Source organism: Dama dama, chromosome 19, assembly GCF_033118175.1.
Source record: "Dama dama isolate Ldn47 chromosome 19, ASM3311817v1, whole genome shotgun sequence".
Classification (NCBI taxonomy): Eukaryota; Metazoa; Chordata; class Mammalia; order Artiodactyla; family Cervidae; genus Dama; species Dama dama.
Window position 1 is genome coordinate 71,112,507 of NC_083699.1, and position 21,212 is coordinate 71,133,718.

The 21,212-nt window shown below is 45.0% G+C and overlaps 1 protein-coding gene across 3 annotated transcripts in view; it reads left to right on the plus strand.

Moving 5' to 3' along the window:
• RUNX1 (RUNX family transcription factor 1) overlaps window positions 1-21,212 on the plus strand; it is a 264,480-nt gene that overhangs the window by 157,850 nt on the left and 85,418 nt on the right. For 2 of the 3 annotated variants that reach the window (XM_061167361.1, XM_061167359.1), the window contains exons 3-5: window positions 3,303-3,341; window positions 9,226-9,479; window positions 16,060-16,216. In XM_061167361.1, coding sequence (XP_061023344.1) covers window positions 3,303-3,341; window positions 9,226-9,479; window positions 16,060-16,216 — 450 coding nt within the window. The remainder of the gene's footprint in view (window positions 1-3,302; window positions 3,342-9,225; window positions 9,480-16,059; window positions 16,217-21,212) is intronic. The other variant, XM_061167360.1, reaches the window with a different exon arrangement.

Below are 21,212 nucleotides of genomic sequence, written 5' to 3' on the forward strand. Positions count from 1 at the left end.
AAGCTGCCTCTGACCTGTCTGTGTTTGTGTCTGCCAGCGCTGTCACCTACAAACTGCCACACCCCAACCTGATCCCCAACTTACACCCCAACTATGCTGTGGGCCTGTGTCATAACGTCATCTCTGCCTCTCTCATGCTCATCCTTCTGCTTGGAAAGCCTTCTCTCCCAACCCCCCAGGCCCCCCCAAGCCTTACTGACCACCTGGTGAAAATCTACATGGCCTCCAAGAGTCATATCAATATCACTTCTAACCAAGAATCAGGTCTTTCCAAAGCCCACCAGATGGTGTCAACCCCTGTGTGTCCTTCCTCCAGCTTCCTGGACTCTACACACGCGTCCATCAGAGGCTTGATACTCCACGGCTCTCACTTATTGGCCCAAAGGGACCTTGACCTGCTCTCAGACTTTGTAGATGGCCGGAAATAACCTCAGGATATGAATCCTGAATACTTGGCGATTCTGCTCAGTAAAGAATTTCAGGGCTATTTTCTGACAGAGACCTTGAGACGAGGGAGGATAAAAGTCAAAAGATGAGATCAGAGTTGAATCATTCAGAAGGCTCAAAAGACACTGATAAAAATACACAGTTGTGGTCAAAAAGAAACATAGCTCATCACGTGTGTAGACCCAGATGCAGGGATGAGAATGTGTGCGTGTCCAGAAATCAAGAGTGAAGTAACTTTGGGCAGATTTGCTAAATTCTCCAAGTGTAAGGTTCTGGTCTGTAAAATGGGAATGAGAATAGTGTTGTTGCCAGGAATAAATCGGGCAAGGTAGGCTTTTTGGCCATGGCCTGGCATACAGCAGCCGTGGAGAGACTGGAAGGGAGCGCTGGCCAAAGTCAGCTCTCACTGTTGTGATACCCAAGACCTGTCTTCTCTTACAGTTCAGGTTCTAGCATCATTAACAACTCCTTGGGCAAATCATTTCAAATTCCTACAGGTGTGACTTCAGGTACAGACACCCACCTCCTCTCTCTCCCTCTTACCCCCCAACTTAATGATGCATGCTGTCTCCTTGAAGCTACTGGCACAGGACAAATGAAAAAAGCTCTCAACAGACCGCTGCACACCTTTCAAAATCCTCTCACTTCTGCCTTTGTTTTTAGGTTAAAAAAAAAAAACTTGGCTCTTCTCTCAGAATCACTGAAATATTAGGTGTGTAGACAAAACACTTGCCTTTCCACTCTGCTTCTCCTATTTCTCAATCTCAGACATGGAAAGGCTTCTCAGGGTCTCAGGAGAGAATTTCCAGGGTGGTTAATTCTGTTAGGTCTCTTTAGCATAAACTCAGCTGTCTGGTCAATCTTAACGCTGTGAATTTCCCCCGGCCCCCACACCTATTAAAACTAAACTTACTAACTTCAGGGTGTATTTGTTATTTTCTGCCTTATCATTCACAATTAGTGCAAATAACTCTTTCTCTGCTCTGTTTTTAAAAAACTTTTATGGAGTCACTTTATGTACTTGTAAATGACAATCTTGTGTGTATGTGTCTTTAAGAAGGCTCTTTTGAGAATTTTGTTGTTTAGTTGCTAAGTCGTGTCCAGCTCTTTGCAACTCTAAGGACTCTGGCTGTCATGCTCTTCTGTCCGTGGGATTTCCCAGGCAAGAATACTTCAGTAGATTACAATTTCCTTCTCCAGGGTATCTTCCCAACGCAGGGATCGAACCCACGTCTCCTGCATTGGCAGGCGGATTCTTTAACGCTGAGCCACCAGGGAAGTCTCCTTTGAGACTATACATACTTAATTCTTTTCATTTTTCATCACAGGCAGTCCTTCAGAACCCCTTATTATTTCAGTTGCCCTTTTTGCTTAGCAAAAACATAAAACTAAGGAGCTGAAAATCTTGTTCTCCTGCCTATTTAAACAGCATCTGGAAATCTGAAATAATTACCTCCTTTCTTAAAGGTTTTATTTAAGCAATATTATACTAATATTGTGCAGTGGAGTTGAAAGCTCTAGGTCTGCAGTATTTGAAATGTTGAAATCTTAAGGCTTTGGAAAATGCTATTTCCTCCATGTTAATCATTCAGTTCTGACCATTATCCATAACAAGGCTGATGAAATCATTTCAAATTCAGAACATTATACATAGATATACAAGGGAAAGAGAAATAGCTTCATATGGCTTTGCTTAGTGGATTTACCTGTGACTTTACCTGTAACTGTACATGCAGGAGTATATAGTAAGTGATCCATATGTGGAAATTATCATGACAATTATTTTCAGTAACAATTGATATCGCTGTCACTTTAAGAATACAAGCTTTCAGTATAAGCAATCTGCCCTCCTAGCAAAGAGAAAGAAAGGAAACCAAGTGGGAAGAAAATATTTCTAAAATATGTTATTATTGGAAGTAAATGGTTATAATGTTTGTCTACTAGTTTCTTTTAGAAGATATATTCCAAATTGTTATTTTTATCACTTTGAAAACTATTCATATTTTTACTTTTTTGCATTTAGCTTCTAGTATGGCACAGATTTTTTTTTTTTTTTTTGGCACAGATTTTTTTAATGTTTTTGTATTAAGTTAGGGTTTGAGAGCTTTTGATGTTGTTTGTTTTTCCTTACCTATAAACAATAATTTTTTTAATTTAATTTTTATTCTACATTGGTGTATGGTTGATTTACAATGTTGTATTAATTTCAGGTGGACAGCAAAGTGATTCAGTTACACATTTGCATATATCCATTCTTTTTCAGGTTCTTTTCCCATATAGGTTATTACAGAATATTGACTAGAGTTCCATATGCTATACAGTAGGTCCCTATTGATTATCTATTTTGTGTTTTATAGAGTGTATATGTTAATCCCAAACTCCTAATTTATACCCCCCCCCACCTTTCCCCTTTGGGTTTGGTTTTCACTTTGAATTGTGATCCACCCCTACATTATCCAAATGTGTTTTTAAGGTTCATGAAATAAATCACATTTGCATCCCATATAGAGCTTAAAAGAGGTGATTCTGTGAATGATAAAGACTTCAGTATTAACTAGCAAGGGGAGACATTGGTAGAAGGCACGTAAAAACCATATGCATATGTAACAGTTCATTTTTTATATGATGATTTACTGTTTTAAGTTATTTTTGACACAAAGCTGGACAATATGCTATAAAAATCTCCAGTGCTAAAAAGTGTGAGAGGCAACAAGCTCCCAAAAAAATGAGAGAGGGGATTTAGTTTTCATACTGGCATTGGTTCCAATTACAATTAATCAGCTTCAGTAAATTTGGTGTTTGCTGTCAATGTATTCACACAATTATTTTTATTTTCCTATTTTCTACTCTTTCAGAATGTGTACATGGAATGAATCCATCTAGAGACGTTCACGGTATGTTAGATTCTAAATTATATTCTTTACATGCATATTCATATATGCATATATATTACATTTATCCATGTATCTCTATTAACCCCAATAATCAAGACATTTTTTTTTGCTGATTCAGAAATATTTAAAAGCTGTTTTCCATACTATAAATGTCAAACATATAAAACATTCCAATGAAACCTTAAATGATACCCTCGGTTCTACAGCGTTTACCACAGGTGCATTGTGCTGTTATTAAATGACTATATATGACTCTCTCTAAAAAAAAAAAAAAAGCTTGGCTTCTATGTGTTATAACCTTGTTTATTACTTTTGCTATAGCAGTGCTAATGCAAAATTTTTAAGAGCAAAATGCTTATTAAGCATCCCTAATTTTTAAAAAGATTAATTTAAATTCTTCCTCAGTTTGTTACTTGTGACTTGTAAATTGATTTATAAAGTTCGTGAAATAGTCATCAACCACAGGATCCCATGGAAACGTTCACACAGAGGAAGGATGTAGCAAAAACGAAGGAATCTGGTCCCCCAAAGTAATTATATTTCAAAAGTGAAATCATCTCAAATCCACTGGGAGAAAGGGATGTTTAATTATTTAAATTCCAATGTTGAAAACCGGATAATGTGTATTATACATACATTTACATGTATGTTAGTCTCCATCAAAATTGTTCTCATTCCCTGTGCTATTAGAACCAACTAATAGGTCCACCTCTAGCAAAATACATTCTCTGATTTTTATTTTCATTAACATGGTCACTGAAAACAGAAATAATTCTTTTAGAAATGTTACATTTTTAGGAATGTAATTTTAGAAATATATTACAGAGGGGATTTTAAGAGAATGGTTGAGATTCTTATTTTTGCGAGCGTTCTGAAAGAGTAAAAAATGTGTAATATTTAAATGTTTTCTGAGACCCCCCCATCATTATATATTTACCTAAAGTTGTAGGGGAAAAAAAGTCAATAAGCTGTTTTCAGTGAAATTGTTTTATTTTCCCCTTCCAGCTAAGCAAATACTGATTTTTCAATTCACTGTGAAAACTCACATTTCATTCAATCAACTAGGAGCCTTTTGGAAAATTTCCCCCATGCAGCAAATTTGGAAGAATCTGTCACACAGCATCCATCCGCCCAACATATTGCTTCGTTGTAAATTTTGTATTGTATTATGACAAAAGCAAATATTAGTATTATTCCAGGGGAACACTACACGAGTGTATACAGAAATGTTTCCTTTCCTTTTCTCTTAGAAAAGCAAGGGGAAGGGAGATTCTACATCGCCGCTTAAATGAGCGCTCCTGGTGGAAAATGAGTACATGGTGTTACTCAACTCCATACGCTCTAGGTACAAAGCCTTTTAGATTAAGGGATTCACGATACCCACTTAGTTGGGTCCCAGGCTGCCAGCTTTCCATTTATTTTAGTTCCTCGATAAGGAGGGGCGGTGTGTTTTGTTGCTGATTTTCAAAGCGTGCACCCCGTTAGCGCAGTTACAGCCTGTGCACGGTGCTGAGAACCCCCAATGGCCGGCGGCCCCACTCAAATATAATCAGCAGCAGCTTTTCCTTGCTGCCACCGTCGTTGTCGGAGTTCGAACTTGGGATTTGCTGGTTGAGATTCTGAGCTGAGCAGCGTCTGAACCGGGTGCATCTATCGCTAAGCCTCTTCTCTTACTAAGGAAAGCTGATCCCCACTGGAAGACCGCGTTGCGTGGGGCGCCCGCGGCCCCTCGCAGGGTTGAGGGTTTCAGGCAAACGGTCGCAGCCCCAGAGGAGCTTTCTCTGAGCTTTCCGAGCAGGCGGCTTACACCCCACCCCCCGACCGCTACATCTTCCGAGGCAGAGCCCATTTTTGCCTCCACCACACTCTTTTGAGTCCCCCCAGCCCCGGTCCTCGGGGGTCTATGGGGATGCACTTGATCGGCTCCTGAGGAAATACACTCGAGCCCAAGCAGAAAGATTTCACTCGGCCCGAACTCGTCTCTAGAGCGGGCAGCGTCGAGCCCGGGCGCAGAAGAGAGACTGTGTGGCCCCCGGAACTCCGGCGCAGACGGTGGGGGGGCTCTGGGGACTGCTCGGTATTTGGGATCGCTCGGCCCGGGTGGAGAGAATACACTTTGGGGTGGGGGTGGGGGTCTTTACACTTGCAATGTCTGAAATTAGGCTTCTTCAAAAATTACTTTTAAAGAAAAGTACAAAGGCGTTTTGACACCCCGCAACCCCCAGACCCATTAAACAAAATACAGCTGAGTGCTGGAAGTTCCGGAATGTCCCAGGTTTTCCCGAGCGAGAGGAGCGAGGGGACGGGCGCACCAGGCGAGATTCGGGGCCTGAAGGAGGGGGCCGGGCCACAGGGCGCCCGGGACGCCCGCAGCCCCTACGGCTGGGACCAGCCGACGGAGGGGAGGGCCAAGGGATTTCGGGAGAAAAGACCCCGATGCGCGCGAGTCGGGACAGTTGGGACCCCTGCCCGAAGGTTCCCCTGCTGCCCTCCGGGACGCTGGGATAGCGGGTGGGGAGACGGAATGGGGCCGTGCAGGCAGGACCCGGCCGCCGTTTCTCCTTTCGTTTCTTCCCCAGTTGAAGTTCCTACCGGAGACCCAAAGGCCGCCAGAAGGACGGCGCGACAGCCGCGCCGTCGGGGGCGTTCCCCGGCGCGCGGGCTGGCCGCCGGGCGCCTGCTGCCCCCTGGCGCCCGCGCCGAGCCGTCCGGCCTCTCCCGGCCTGGGGCGAGGGAAGCGGCCGCGGCGCCCGGAAAGGCCTCCGCGGGCTGGCCCGTCACGGCCCCCGCCTCTAGCAGGCCCCTTGGCGCTGGAACCCTGGGGAGGCCGGAGCGGCAGCGGCAGCGCTCCGGCACCCCCAAATCGCGCGTCGGCAGGGGGAACCAAGGCGGGGGGTAGGAAGGGAGGGTCCCTCACCCCCGGGGCGGGGGGAGCGAAGGACCCCCGCCCAGGGCGGAGTCGACGTGGAGGGCTCCGTGCCAGGAGATGGGGGAGAGTGGATGAGCGCCCTCCCCCCTAGGGAGGGACCCGGTGGGCTCCGCGAGGTTGGGGGAGCAGCCCCGCGGCCGGGTGGTTGGGGGGGGGGGCGGGGCCCCTCTAAGCTCCGCGAAAATGCCCGCGGCGCCGCGGGGACGGGAGCGGGGGGAATGTTCCCGCCCGCGCGCAGAGCCGGGGTGGCTTCAGCTCCCGGGGCGGCTGGCGCGCGCGCGCGCGGGGGCGGGAAGCGGAGCCGGGGAGCCGTTTCCGGGGAGCCGGAGGTGGGTGCGGGGCGCGAACGACCTGGGCCCTGCGGCGGAACTCCGCCCGGAGGCTTTCCACTTTCTTTCCAGTCGCTTGTTCTTTGGGGGTCTTTTCTGAACTACCGAACTCCTTCGCTGGCCGCTAAGCTCAACTCCACCTGAGCGAGGCGCGCCGCGTCAAGACGCACCAAAAAACAAACCCAGAGAGAAAACACACAAAAAGCAGGTCGTGGAGACCGACCACCGTCTGGCCTCAGTAAATGAATCAGCGTCACTTTGCCGCGGCTGCCAACTGGCGCCGAGCGGCTCCCCGGGCTGGGCCCTCGGCCCTTCCCGGCCCCCTCGCGGCCGAATCCCATCCACGCCGGGAAAGCGGAGGCCTTGGGGCCGCCAGGGCCGTCCGGCCCCCGGGTCTCGGGAGCCTAGCGGCGGCCGCTTCATCTATCTCCATGACTCGCGGGACGCTTCCCTCCGGCAGATCTCTGAACCCGGACCATTCGGGGCTCAGCGCGCGGCCCGACCTCCGGCAGATCTCTGAGCCCAGACCATTCGGGGCTCAGCGCGCGGCCCCAGTCCTCCCCAGGCCGACCGGCCCTCTGCTCCACCTCCTGGGTCTCCGAACCACGGCCGCCGCGCGGCCGCTCACGGCAGACCCCTGGGGCGGTCGGACTGCCGGCCGCGCAAGCCCGCGGGTGTGCAAAGCCGTAGAGCCGCCGTCCGCACCGGGATGGGGGTCTCGAGCGAGCGTGCGTGCGGGGATGTGGATGCGGGGAGCGCGGCGTGGCCACCGCAGCAGCGGTGGACTCTCCACCCCGGCCGCGTACAGTAGCGCGCGGCGGCGGCGGGGGCGCGCGGGCCAATTCCAGGAGCCCGCGGCACCGAGCCGCGCCCTGCCTGATACCGGAAAGGCCTGTGATTGGCCGGCGGCCGCCCCTATGCAAACGAGCTGAGGGAATGGAATTCCTCGGGCCGGGCTTACAGTAAAAGCACGTTCATTTCCAGGCACTCTCATTCATAGAGCCAGCGGGCGCAGGCGGGACGAGCGCCCCGCGGCCGGACCCAGCCAGGGCACCACGCTGCCCGGCCCTGCGCCGGCAGGCACCTCTTGCTGGGGATACTGGGGACGCCAGAAGAAAAGTCAATCTTTGCCGTTTTTCCTAGAACCGCGTTGGAACTTCAATTTTGATTTTTGTGTGTGGGGCTTTTGTTGTTGTTGTTGTTTGCCTTTTCCTACTTTTGAATGAACTGGTTTCTTGGCTGGATGGTTCCATTTCTTTCCTGGGTGTGAACTTTTCTCCGGTTGTGTCTTTTGACAACAGCAGGAGAGAGTGCGCCGGGCTTCGTGGCGAGTGGTGAAGTGGCGCGTGTGCGTGGCAGGGTGTGCGTGCTTGTGTAACTCGAGCCGCCCCGTCTGTTGCGATCTGCGCTGCGGAGCCTTTCTCGCCAGGGCTCGCTCCACCTGCTGCGGTTCCGCGGTGAGTGTGGGTAAATTGGCGCGTCCGGGCAGTTCACCCGGCCGGCGCTGGGGCGACGTTGGAGGAAGCTCGTCTCGCTACTGCCCGAGTCGGGGCTGACTCACCGCAGTCGATGTAGACGGCGGCTGGCTTCCGAAGAGTGCGTGCCTGCGTGTGTCTGACTCCGCTGCAGCTCACCTCCCACCAAACCACAGGATCAGCCACAAACTTAACCAACATCCCCAAACCCGAGTTCTCAGATGTGGAGAACTGAACCCTGTCATCGACTTGGACTTTTTTTTTTTTAATTAGCTTTTTCTTTGATAAAGCTTGAATTTTCTGAACTGAGCATTTTGCCAGAATTTATTGAAAACATGACAAGTCCTTCTCGCCCAGCCCTTCAACTACTGAAGCTGATTCTCAAGGCTACTTAGAGAAGAAGAAAAAAAAAAAAAACCCTGCAGCGAACATTAATGGGTTTCTGTTGTGTTTAAATTCTCTACAGATTGTATTGTAAATATTTTATGAAGTAGAGCATATGTATATGTTTATATATATGTGCACATACATTAGAAGCAGGACCTTTTGGAAGTCTCAGCTCTCGCTTTTGAGGACCGAAGCCAGTTTTGCATGAATAAAAAGTGGCGCCGTATTTGAAGACACTCGTGTATTTTCTCTTGTGTTTGGACTTTAGACAAAACTCACCTGGGGGGGGGAAAAAAAGAACTGACAGGCAATTAACTACTGGAACTTCCAAATCCCGTATTTGTGGTCCTTCTGCTCTCCGCATAAATAGTTTAGGAAGTGTATGGGAAATTTTGCCTCCGGGAACTTCTGTAACAGCCAAAGACTGAAACTTCAAACTCTCAAAGCAAGACTCGGAAGAAGATAGGGTCCCTTGGCACTTGACTTTGGATTCTGGTCGCCCACTTTTTAAAGCACTAAGCGGTCGGTGCCCGGGTCTGAGCTGAGGCCGATCGTCAGAACTAGAACTTTTTCCGCCTTCCTGGACTGTTCATAACTTAGTCTCCCCCTCTCCCCCAGCCACCTTGCATCAGTAAAGGCCCCTGATCTTGTATGTTGGTCTCCCGGGAGCTGCTTGCTGAAGATCCGCGCTCCTGTCGCCGTCTGATAGGAGCTGTTTGCAGGGTCCTAACTCAATCGGCTTGTTGTGATGCGTATCCCCGTAGATGCCAGCACGAGCCGCCGCTTCACGCCGCCTTCCACCGCGCTGAGCCCGGGCAAGATGAGCGAGGCGCTGCCGCTGGGCGCCCCGGACGCCGGCGCCGCCCTGGCCGGCAAGCTGAGGAGCGGCGACCGCAGCATGGTGGAGGTGCTGGCCGACCACCCGGGCGAGCTGGTTCGCACCGACAGCCCCAACTTCCTCTGCTCCGTGCTGCCCACGCACTGGCGCTGCAACAAGACCCTGCCCATCGCTTTCAAGGTAACTCGGGCCGGAGCGGGTGGCGGGAGGACACGCAGAGGCCGGTCGATCGCCGGGGCGGTCGGGGAGGGCCGCGGCCAGGCAGGCGGGGCCGGCTTCTAGAAAGGGGCCGGCGCGGAGGCCCGTGGTCCATCCCTCTGCGCTCCGCACAAGGGGGATGCTGCGTTGCCGTGGCGACCCTTGGTGGGTCCGGGCCGGGGAGGGGGGGGTGGAGGGGGGCGGAGGTGGAGGGGCCCGCCTCAGTCGGCCGCCGCGGCCTCCGGGGGATGGTTGAAAAAAATCAGGGTGCCCCCCACCCCAAAGAAGTCCACGGAGCCGGCGGGACCTCCTCCCCGGGCAGCGGTCCTTCGCTTTGATCCAAAGTAGGAAAAGTTATAACCCGGCCGGAACCCAGTCTGTCTGCTCCGTACTTGACAACCAAGCCCTTCTGAAGAAGGCTTCAGGAAATAAAATCGAGATACTCTGATATACCTTTGGGTCCAGGAGAAGAAACTAGACCAGGAAAACTCTCTGGGCTTTTCCCCACATCCACCCCCTCTTTAACAGTACTGTAGGAATTAGCAAGTTCAAAGTCCACGGCGGACTCTGTTAAGCTTGCAAAAGTTTTCGGAGGAGTGTTTTTTTTGTTTGTTTGTTTTGTTTTGAGCTTCTAGCCTATTCCTGCCAGAAGCCGCAAGTAGCGAATCCTGTTTCTTTTCCGGGAACCCTCCTGAACGTTATCGCCGGCTCTCCTAGCTTGAAGCCCCGGGTCAGCGAAAGGAGGCAAGGCGGGCTGCCGTGAGCCTGGGGGTCTCATCCGCCTGCTTTGCTGTTTGAGGGGAGGGGGGCGGCGACGTGGACCGGGAAACTTCAGCCTTTTAGCTTCAGAGGTCCGCGTTCACTTTTCACCCCTCATCTTGCGCTAGCTTTCAGCTGTTTTGAAAAACCTTGGCCTTCAAAGGGGCTATATAAACAACCCCGGGCGTTTTTAAACAACCGCCCCACCACCCCTGGCAGCAAACAGAAGACGTTTCATTTCGGCTGTAGGGATTCAGTTCTTCTGTCTTGGGTGGGTTGAAGAAGGGGCAGCTTTTTTAATACAATAAGTGCTGTCATTTCCTGTTCTTTTAAAGGGGCTAAGGCAGGCAAGGGGTGGGGGGTGGAAGCTATAAAGATCAACTACTCTTTTTTTTGTTGTTTTTTTAATCTGGCTACATAATTGTCCTCTTTAAGGGGAGATTAAAGTTTTTTATGGTTCCAAGCCTGGGATGGATTTTTACCTAGTTACAATGAATAAATGTTCACTTTTAAATACAAGTTAACTATCGGAGTTCTTTTTTTTTTAAGCTTTAGACGCCTTCCAAACTTAGATTATAGTTTTTAAAACAAACAAAAAGTGCAGTTGGCTGCCTGTATAGAATTGCTTCAATTTTCTGAAAGAAGAGTTTTTGAGGAGGATAGAAAGGAGGATGAGTCTGAGCAGCTGCTGGACTCTTTCCTGTCTCTTCCTCCACCTCTGTAGATTTGGGTTGGGAGCCCATTTCAATTTTAAATCACTCTAATCCCTGTATATAAACAGACTCAGCGGGCAGACCTCCTCAGCTCTGACAGGGATGGGCCCTGGGTCACTTGCAGATAAGTGCAGAGGGGAGGAGACAGGCTGATAATCAACCCGAGGGTCCTTTAAACCAGGTGCCCTGGACACACCAAGGGAGTGTGGGTTCTCAGAGATCTGTGGCTTCCTTTGGGCTAACTCATAGTCTCCTCTGCCTCTCTCCTCCTCGGCTAGGGAACCCACACCCCAAATACTAACTGATTAAGAAAGAATCTGAAGGAGGTAGAGCCAGGTCATTTCTCAAGCCACCCCATGAAAGTATTTCCTTCTAAAAGAATGGAAAAAAAGAAAAAAAAAATCACATAAATTGCTTTCCTGAGCCATCAGGGAATTCCCTTTAGCAGAAATCTTAAAAACCCTAGGGGTTTCCTTTTTAAAATGACTTTTGACAATTCACTGTTTTAAAAAGATCTGTTTTACTGAGTGATAGTTTCTAGGTTCAAGATCAAGGTACAAACCTCTTGAAAAAAAGTTCAAGTGGGTCTTGAGAACCTTGGAAAGGACGGTAGAGGAATCAGACCGCTTGGTGAACAATCTGTCGCCACTCCAGTCCCCAGGAAGAGGGGCCTCTTTCTAAAGGAGACCTGCTCACCGCCTAACGGAAGGAGCAGGCAAAACTACCAGTTAGGGAACAAGCACAAAGATTAGGAATAAAGCAAGCTAAACTTTTGTGCCCCTGACTCCACTCTGTATTCATCTTGCACTACCTGCCTCCCAAGCACTTTCTATAGAAATTACTACTTTAGAATTTGGATTTTACGTAAGCCCCAGACAACCTCTTTAAGAAGGTAAGCACTAAAGAATTACTAAGATCCCTCATACTAAGGAGGAGAAAATGTAAAACCATGATAAAGTCTTCCGGTATTGATGAGAAGGAGCGCTGAAATGATTCTTTAGGCATCTTCTGAATATGTGTAAATCCTCTGCTTTAATCTTTGAAACTAAAAGGAGATTTAAAGGTGTGCGTTTTCCTTAAAATAGATGAAAACCATCCTAATTGCTTATCCTGGGCCCTAAAATATCCCCAACGCCCCCGTGTCTCTGGTGAAATTGCCTTTATTTTTTAGCCTAGGAGAGATCCCTATTTTACCACAGAGAAAAGTCTTAAATTTGCTACCTGTTACTTATTAGTTATCGAAGCAGTCAAAAAGCTGTTTGGATGACTTAGGATATGTTTTGTAAGACTGTAATATTAAAGTTTATTTAGGCCCTGGTACACCAGAGTCCGAAGGCATAAACATGCCTTCAGCAAGTTGAGAGGCCTTGGCCGCTGATAGTAATATTCTTTTCATAAGAAAGAAAGAAGTAACGTTTCTGTCGGTGAGATCATGATCTCCTAGCTATGCAGTAAAAGTCATCTCAGCTGAATGCTAAGTTCCACCCCACAGCTTTCTTTAAAATACTGGAAATTTAAGGAATTTGAAATAAATGAATTGTGACTATAATTTCAGCCTAACTAGAGTTGGTTTAAAATGCCAGTTTCAGCCGTGAACAGGCTGACCAAGAGCAGTGTGGGGAGGTTCTGTAATATAGAAGAGGCTTGATATTTTGCCCAACTTCCTGATACTTTAAAAACAGAGAAGTTAAAAAAAAAAAAAAAGAGAGATATCCTTTGGCCAGCAAGTCTCTTCTTGTCTGTTTGGTCTGTGTTAAAATGTAAACGTTTGTGTTTCCTTACCTATTGTTTATAGCTTTTCATTCCAGTTGTTTCTTTTATTCTGTTTGAAGTTAGATTTTTTAAAAAAATTCTCTGCATATTGCCTATCAGTGATAAAATCTATATCAAATTAACAGAAATGTTAGTTTTTAAGTTAAAAATATTTTTCTAGCCTAAGAATGCTTGCTAACAATTAGATGATATTCTTTATTAATGTAATTTTCCTGGATTTAATTCTTTCCCTCCTCCTCACCAAGAAAAATCTATAAAAGGCCAAGTAAATGATCTTTGAGCCCCGAAATATCTTGGACTCCTGCTTCAGTTTGAAAAATGGGAAAGGGAGTTAAACTCCTAATTTCTTTAGTCTTAAATTCCAGCATCAACAACTTTTTCTTGTTTAGCCACCGTGATGATTTTACTCTCTATTTCTGTTTGGTGACTGCCTCATGAATTTGCCCCATTACTGATGAGGATCGTTTTGAAAAGATGAGTGAGGCACAGACATGGAGCACTGTGAGAGGGGCCAGTGGGAGGAAGGTGATTTAGAATACATTTTGGTAATTATAAAACAAGATTTATTTATTTTAAGCTCTTTAACCAACAATGAGTTATTCAGTTTGAAAACCATGCGGTTGATCCGGTCCCTGTATACTTACTTACTGAATGTGGAATTAAAACAGAGACGCCAGGTCATCACAGGGAGATGGGGATGAGGAAGTAAAAATATGTTTTCAAGGAGGACATTTCAACATTGTGAGCTAATTTTACAGAGGGAAGTGAAAACAGTTGGGGGTGGGGGACAGACTGGGGGTGGATTTTTAAGAGACTGAAAAGAGCAGAATAAAGCAAGTCTATTTCATGGCAACAGAAAAAATGATAACAATAACTACATAACTGATCAAGGAGATTTATTTCAATAATGGTTTTGAAACAAAGGGGAATTGTCATATTACTGCTCTTAATTTAAGAGCAACAAACATATTTATAATGGGCTCTAACTACCTAATTAGAGGGTGCTTGGGGAAGAAATAGCTGTGCTTTTAAATTTCCTTTATAGAAAACACGTCCAACATTTGGATGGAAAGGACTGGAAAGAAAGATAAGAGTGCAAGTTGGATAAATAGGTGAGGAACATGCCTGCCTATTGCTATAAGAATTGAGTCTCCTGGTACAGTCCTGGGGTCGGAAGGATGACTACCTCTTATAGTGAGTTGGTTCAATTTCCCCGTCATAGTCCTTAGATTCCAACAGCTGAAGCACCCTAGGAAATAAAAGGAATAAATGGTCAACTAGATGACACGAGAAAGGGTGATGACTAAGCAGGCAATGAAGATGAGAATTTAGAGAAACATGGCTTTTCTATCATACAAGGGGGCCATGGCAGCCTTATATGCAGACAGAAAAATAAGACTGAAAAATAGGTGTTACCCTGCAAAAATTATGTATCAAATATTAGGTTAAAATAGGGAAGTGGAAAACAGGAGGAGGAATAACCACTGTGGAATGCTTTATTAACACAACTCAAAAATAAAACCCTATACCCATGAGCAATTACTCCTAATTCCTCCCTCCCTCAGCCCCTGACAACCAGTCATCTATTTTCTATCTCTGTGGATGTGCATATTTTAGATTATTCATATAAATGGAATCATACAATGTGTGAACCTCTTGTGAATGGCTTCTTTCACTTAATATACTGTTTCAAAGGTTTATCTGTGTTGTAGAACTTTGTTGTTATCTGTGTTGTATCAGAACTTTATTCCCTTTTGTGATGAGATAATATCAATTGTATGCATCTATCACAGTTTTAAAGTCCATTATCATTTTATGGACATTGGGTTACGGAATACTTTATTTTTGTTATAAATTTATTGTAATAAGTTTAAAAAATATAAAATAAACCCACAAAACGATTATAAAGTTGGAATGATGAGCACACATTTCACTAGTGACTGAGAAAATACCTATCAGGGGTATTGCAAGTGATAGGAGATGGTGATCACGAGTAGAACTTGTTTTGATTTGAAATTCTACGACCACTTTAAAAAATCCAAACAGTGGAAATAGTTTTGACCAAGAAAATAGTTTTTAGAAGGATCAAATGATGACCAAGAAATGGACACTCCTACATGAAGCATCGTTGGCCATGCGTTTTGCCTTAGAATTCCCGCTTTTTAAAAAATCACCTAAGTGTCAAAATATTTACTTACTAGTTTACTTTAATAGTCCTGATAGGAAATCCATTTCCATTCAGGTACACTGAAGGAATTCTTCTTCACCATCTGGGTTTGGAAAAAAATCTCAGTCATCTATCAGGTCCACGTTAAGACATCTCTGGAACTCACAGAATAAAAATGTGTTGAAATTTTGCTCTGAAATCAGAGCAGCACATCAAAGTGAGCACCCCTCTTCTCTCAGGTCTAATGATTTTGTCGTTAGTATTAAGCCAAGGGTATGTTTCTGATTTTTTTCTCTTGCATACCGCAATTCAGTGCTAATGAAAAGCAAGATCATAGAATCAAGTAGGGACAATAAGGATGAACTAATTGTGAAGGGAGAGTGTAAGTCACTCACGAATAGTCAGCAATTCAGTGGTAGCAATCAGATTTAATTTTAGCAGAAGTTTAAACACCTCAAAGGCAAAATCAACCCTCTTAGGCCTATTGGTGGAGGTCTGGACAAATGAAAAATGGGTTAGGCTATAAACTTACAAAAAAACAAGACATCGTGTTTCTCAAATGTGAAGAATTAAGAAGAGATGATTGTATTCATGAGAAGCCATAGCTTTTCAAGTCCCTTGCTATAGTGAGCCTTATTCCAGCCGTGTCGTGTGACCTTATATGTGGCTTTATTAGGTGAATGTTTTATGATTTAAATATCTATAATTTTACACGTGTATGTGTGCACGCATGTGTACTTAGTCACGCAGTTGTGTCCAACTCTTTGCGACCCCATAGACTGTAGTCCGCCAGGCTCCTCTGTCTGTGGAATCCTGCAGGCAAGAATACTGGAGTGGGTTGCCATTCCCTTCTCCATGGGATCTTCCCCACTCGGAGATCAAACCTGGGTCTCCTGCATTGCAGGCAGATTCTTTACCGTCTGAGCCACAAAGGGAGCCCATAATTTTACATAGTGGAATTTAAAGTAAATCTTCCCATTAATAGCTTTTCTGTTGTTTTAATTTATGGTATAAGTTATGATTTAGTTTGCTATTCCTTTGCAAACTAAAAAGCATCACAATATCCATTCAGTTTTAGAACAGTTGCACAAATGACGTCAAACTTTCTAACATGCCTGATATCTGTGTTTGTCCCTTGATGGGTGTTTAGGTGGTGGCTCTGGGGGATGTTCCGGATGGCACTCTGGTGACCGTGATGGCAGGCAATGATGAAAACTACTCAGCCGAACTGAGAAATGCAACCGCGGCCATGAAAAATCAAGTTGCGAGATTCAATGACCTCAGGTTTGTCGGCCGGAGTGGAAGAGGTATGTATCTGTCAGAACTGAACTTGAAACACCCAGTATTTACATGGCAACAAACCTAGATTTCAAAACATCTAGAAGTTTCTGTGATGGGATTCCCTAGAAGCATAGTCATTTCTTCCCATTATTGTTGCTACATCAACCTTGTTGTTTAATATTTAATGTTTCTAACAGAATCTGGCTTTACATTATTGCTTTCTGTTATTGAATTGGTTTAAGACTGATTTGAAGCAGATAAGACATGAATCTCAAACTCCAAGAAAACCTCTCAGATCTTTACTAAAATATAAAAATATTAAACGTACCATCATGGAAGCTAAGATTATATGACTGGGGTTGTCTTATGCAACTCTGATGATTTTCAGAAATTTCTTTACTGGAAGCCTTTAACTTCTGGTCCAAGTGCTATAAGTGACCGAGTTTCAAATGATCACTTCTAGTAATTTTAAGGGTTATATAGTAGATCATTTTTGCAATATGTTTCAAGGAAGCACTTTTTATGGTGAAATATGAAGAAATAGTGTTAGTAACTTCTGATTCGATAACGTGACTTTCCTATATATAATTTGGATGGCTTATTATTGTTTGTAGGGAGGGACTGGGCCCAGTTAATATTTTAGGTACTAATAATACCAAAGATTGAACTCTCTCAAGAAATTGCTATATCAGTGCGTTTCTATGTGTAGTTTTCTTTCTCCATACATGTTATCAAAGTATTCAACCAGAAAGCGAAATCTTGGCTTGTTGCAATCTCCTCTGGTTTCCAATCATTTTCAAATATTGTGTTTTCTTTATATTGTAAGAATCTTGGTCCTGTTTTATAAATAGCAGTAAGTACTATTTGTTTACTTGAAGGAGGTAAGATAGTTTGTTTTGAAAATCACATTTTTGTGATGCAGTGTTGAATAAGCTTATGAATAAAAGTAATTTTGAGTATGATAAAAAAATGACATAGAAAATACCTAAATAACAGGAGATGACTCGTATTGAAAAAAAGTAAAAGTACAACCAACAGACATTAACAGAAGAGTAATCATTAGTCTTTATAAAGGCATTTGAAAATCTGTGTTCTTGGGGAATTTGATTAGTCAGAGAGGAAAGGGAGTAAAGGCAAGTTGCTTTCTTTGGCTGTTGTGTTTGTATTATCCTAGCTGTCTGGGGAATTTTCAAAACAGAATCATAGGTGGAGAAAAAATTTTTAAACTTATAACATGGTTGAAAATGTTTCTTTATAGCACTATGTTAATAGTAGGCTAAGGCCAAGAAAATTACATCCACTTATTGAAAGCATGAATGATGTTATAAGGTATAAAGGCACAAGTTAGTCTATGGGTTCACTTGTTATATTAAAAGTCCTCACCTTTCAGTAAATGGAATTCCCATTGTGATTCAGAGACACATGTTTAGAAAACATCTCGGAGGTTTCAGATGAGTAGCTGGCAGAGTAGGTGAGAAGCCAGTAAAAAACAAAGGCCCGACCGTCTGGTCCAGTAACCATCTCAATTCAGTTCCTATGGATTTCTGTTGCTAAGAAGCCATAGCTGAGGATCACTGGGTTGTGTTTCCAGAGGAGGTAGTATTACATCGTGTGCGTCTGTGTAGGTCTATGGGTCGAGTTTTGGTTACGGAAGTTCTGGGAACTCTTTAGTGGTCCATGACAGCTTCCCCTAAGAAACGCAGTAAGTGGCCTTCCAGCAAGGGCCAAGAGGTTGGTGATGATAAAGAAGGACATGCTGAAAACAGCCTGCTTTCTGTGCTGGCGTTTCTCATCCCTCACTGGCCGTGTCTGTTTTGAGTGGGTGACTAAGAGGTGCTTGTGTTGACTTGGGGAACAGTGAACTGTTTCCCCAAGGTGTGGATTGTTTGCGTTTGGGTGCCTGATTAGTGCCAGGATGCCTTTGTGTCTGCAGAGTGGAATAGCTGCAACCAAGGCTGGGCTGTCTTCTGATGGTGTGGAATGAGACACTTAATTGAAATGCTGCAAACATGAACAGTATCTGTTTTGACCAGGCTCTGCTTCCCATGTGTGCTAATAAGCAATCCAAAACAGAGGAACCCCAAAATAAATGTTGTACCCAATTAGTTACCGTGCATATTGTTGGTCTTGAGTGATTTTTTTTGGGGGGGTTAAGTACTGCGAGACAAAATGAGCTGTCAAAAGGCCCAGTTTGACTCTGACTGATAATTTCTCTCCATAGTCATAAAATACAACTTTATTTTACTCTTTCAAGTCTTGAGTGTCAACATCAGCGCCTGCCAGGTTTTTTCTTTTTCGTTTTTTGCAATTTGCTTCTCATTATGAAGGGAGCAGATGACTTTCCCTCATTTTAACAATTAGCCTTAATCTCCCTTGCGGAATCTTGTCCTTTTAAAAGTTTCATAATGTTTTATTAAGTGATCTTAAGACTATCCCCTATTTCGTTTTCTGGTTTTGAAAATGTGTCTGAAAATACGACACTGGCATCAACACCAGCACACTGGGGCCGGGAAGGTCCTGGCTGCTGGCTCATCCGAACGTTTCAATGCCAGTTTCCCATTCTGTCCAAAGCCAGTGGTCTGATGAGTTTTCTCAAAGTGGCCTGATACTCCATTCTAAATAAAGGGTAGAAAAAGAAACTCCCTTTTCTCTTCTTAGCCTTCAGTCCCTCGGGATTGTAAAAGCTCCTAGAAATTGTCAGAGGTGGAACGTGGAAGGGTTTTTCTCTGTTCCACAAAACCAATCTGCCTGGGCGCTGGCTCATGTCCAGGATCGCGGTTCCTAACCTCGGGTTCAGCCTGCAACTGGGAAAACCTGCCCATCCGGCTTTGAAGGCCTTGCTGACAACACTGGCCCCTAAAAAATACTGGTGAAGGCTGCAGCAGTCTGGGCCTTCCTCCTTCCTTTCTTTTCTGTCCCTGACAACTTAAATCTCTCCTTCAGGGCTATCTCACCCTGGGAATTTTCTCCCTTTGATTCAGTATCACCATATAGATCCACCATTCCTTTACAATGGAAGGCGAGATAGCAGATCCCATGAGAGGGGGTTGTTATTCAGAACCATTCACACCTAAACACATGTCCTGGGGACTATCCCTTACCTCCAGAAAAATCCAAGTTCAGGATCAGGGGGAACTCTTCTTTGGTGACGTTCATTAGCGGCAGCTGACAGAGCTTCCATCCACCGTTGAAGCGGGTGCTACGGATATTTTCAGTTATAAGAAATTGTATCAATGGCTGCAGTCGAGAGACGTTGGAGAAATTTTAGCAATGAAATCCATGAGTGCTTCCGCCCCTGTTGGAGTACTTAATCAGTTGGAAAGGAATCGATCAATCAGGGAATAGGGCCTTAGTTAATTCATTTTAGAACCAAAGAAGAAATCTACCAGACTGTATTATCTATCGTATCGTAAATGGGGGAAGAGAATCCACTGCAGATTTCCTTCTGATTTTTCTAAGACTGAGATTTTTAATTTTCGGCACATCAGGAATCATTTTGAAAATCCTTGAAAGCCTTCTCCCCAGGGTGGAAAAAAATGCATGTATGCACTTACACACCCAGTTTCTTGTACAGTTGCAGTTTCAGGGCTGCTGAAGCTCCTTTATGGAGCTTTTGGGGATCCCATGGACCCGCTCTCCCCCAAGGCAAGAATCTGTGAATCTGGAACTTTACCTCGACCGTGGAGGGCCAGCCTAGCATGGTGCTGCACATTATAGTAATGAGGAAATAAATGAACACATGAATTAGACATTCTTCTTGCACCCTGTGCTGTTTTGGTTACACCTGCTTTTATTGTATCCAGGGCCTAGTTTGCATAATTAGGAAAGGAGATCCCATTCAAACTGCTGGTCCAGACCTTTAAGATGCCAGCAGGTATACACACAGATGGTCCGTTGCAAAGGAGAAGGGCTTATTTTGTCATTAAAGGGGCAACCTCCTCTCTAGTGACTGCCTGGCCACCTGGCTACAAACCTGCAACTCGAATTCCCAACCAGCCCAGCAAGGCCACATGGTCCCCCACCGTCCATTAGGACCGGGTTTAATTTCTTGGTGGAAATTTCTGTTTATATTGACCTCCATGGCAACTTTAATCTTGCCCACTTTCCAAATAGTACCCTTCTCAACCCTTTTATAAAATGAAATTCCTTCCTCACGTTCTTGCTGTGGACGACTTCCCAGACATAATATTTACCCTACCACAATCAGGGTGATTGTACATTTGTGTAATGTTTGTTACTGAAGGCATTTTCATTCTTAAGGTATTTGACTATATTTGGAGAACAGGATGGGGAGACTGCCTTTTAGATGAGTGAAAGACTGGTTGAAGGAAAGGTATACGCAGAGAAGGATAGAGTGTACCCGTATTCTAAACAAAGCGAGATGTGTCTTTATGGAGTGGTTATTACTAAGAAATGGTCTGGATGACTCACGATATTATCATCGGATCCCAGTCATTCTCTGTTTTATCACAGACTCATATAATAGGGGGAGGAAAATTCATCTGACAATCCCAGCGTTGTTTTGTGGATAACATTCAAGATAATGAGTTGGCAGTCAGACCTCTTGGAGAGAATACAAGGAAAAGACATGGGTTGTATTAAAATCACCTTTCCCGTTACCACCCCCATCCCCTGGGTGTTTTTGGATTGCTATAGATCTACCTTTTAAAATGATAATATACACACTGAAATCTGTTTTCAGACTTCCAGGTGGGCAAACACGGATAGGAAAAGACTCAGCCTCTGATACGTGCAGCCTCAGGCAGCCCAAGCAAATAACGCCTTTTGATGGCAGGTTGAAAGCTGGTATCCATGATCTGATGCAGAGTTCACCTCTAGAGATCAGTTTTCTCATTCTGTTTCACATTTGCCCATAAAAGAATAACAACATTTCCTCAAAGCAAGTTGCTGCCCACAAGCCCCCCATGACCACCACCCAGCAGTTCCTGTCCTTCTTGGCGTCTTGGCAAAGGCCAAGGAGGAGAGCTTTCTTGAAAAATGCTTGTGCCTGGAACACGCAGC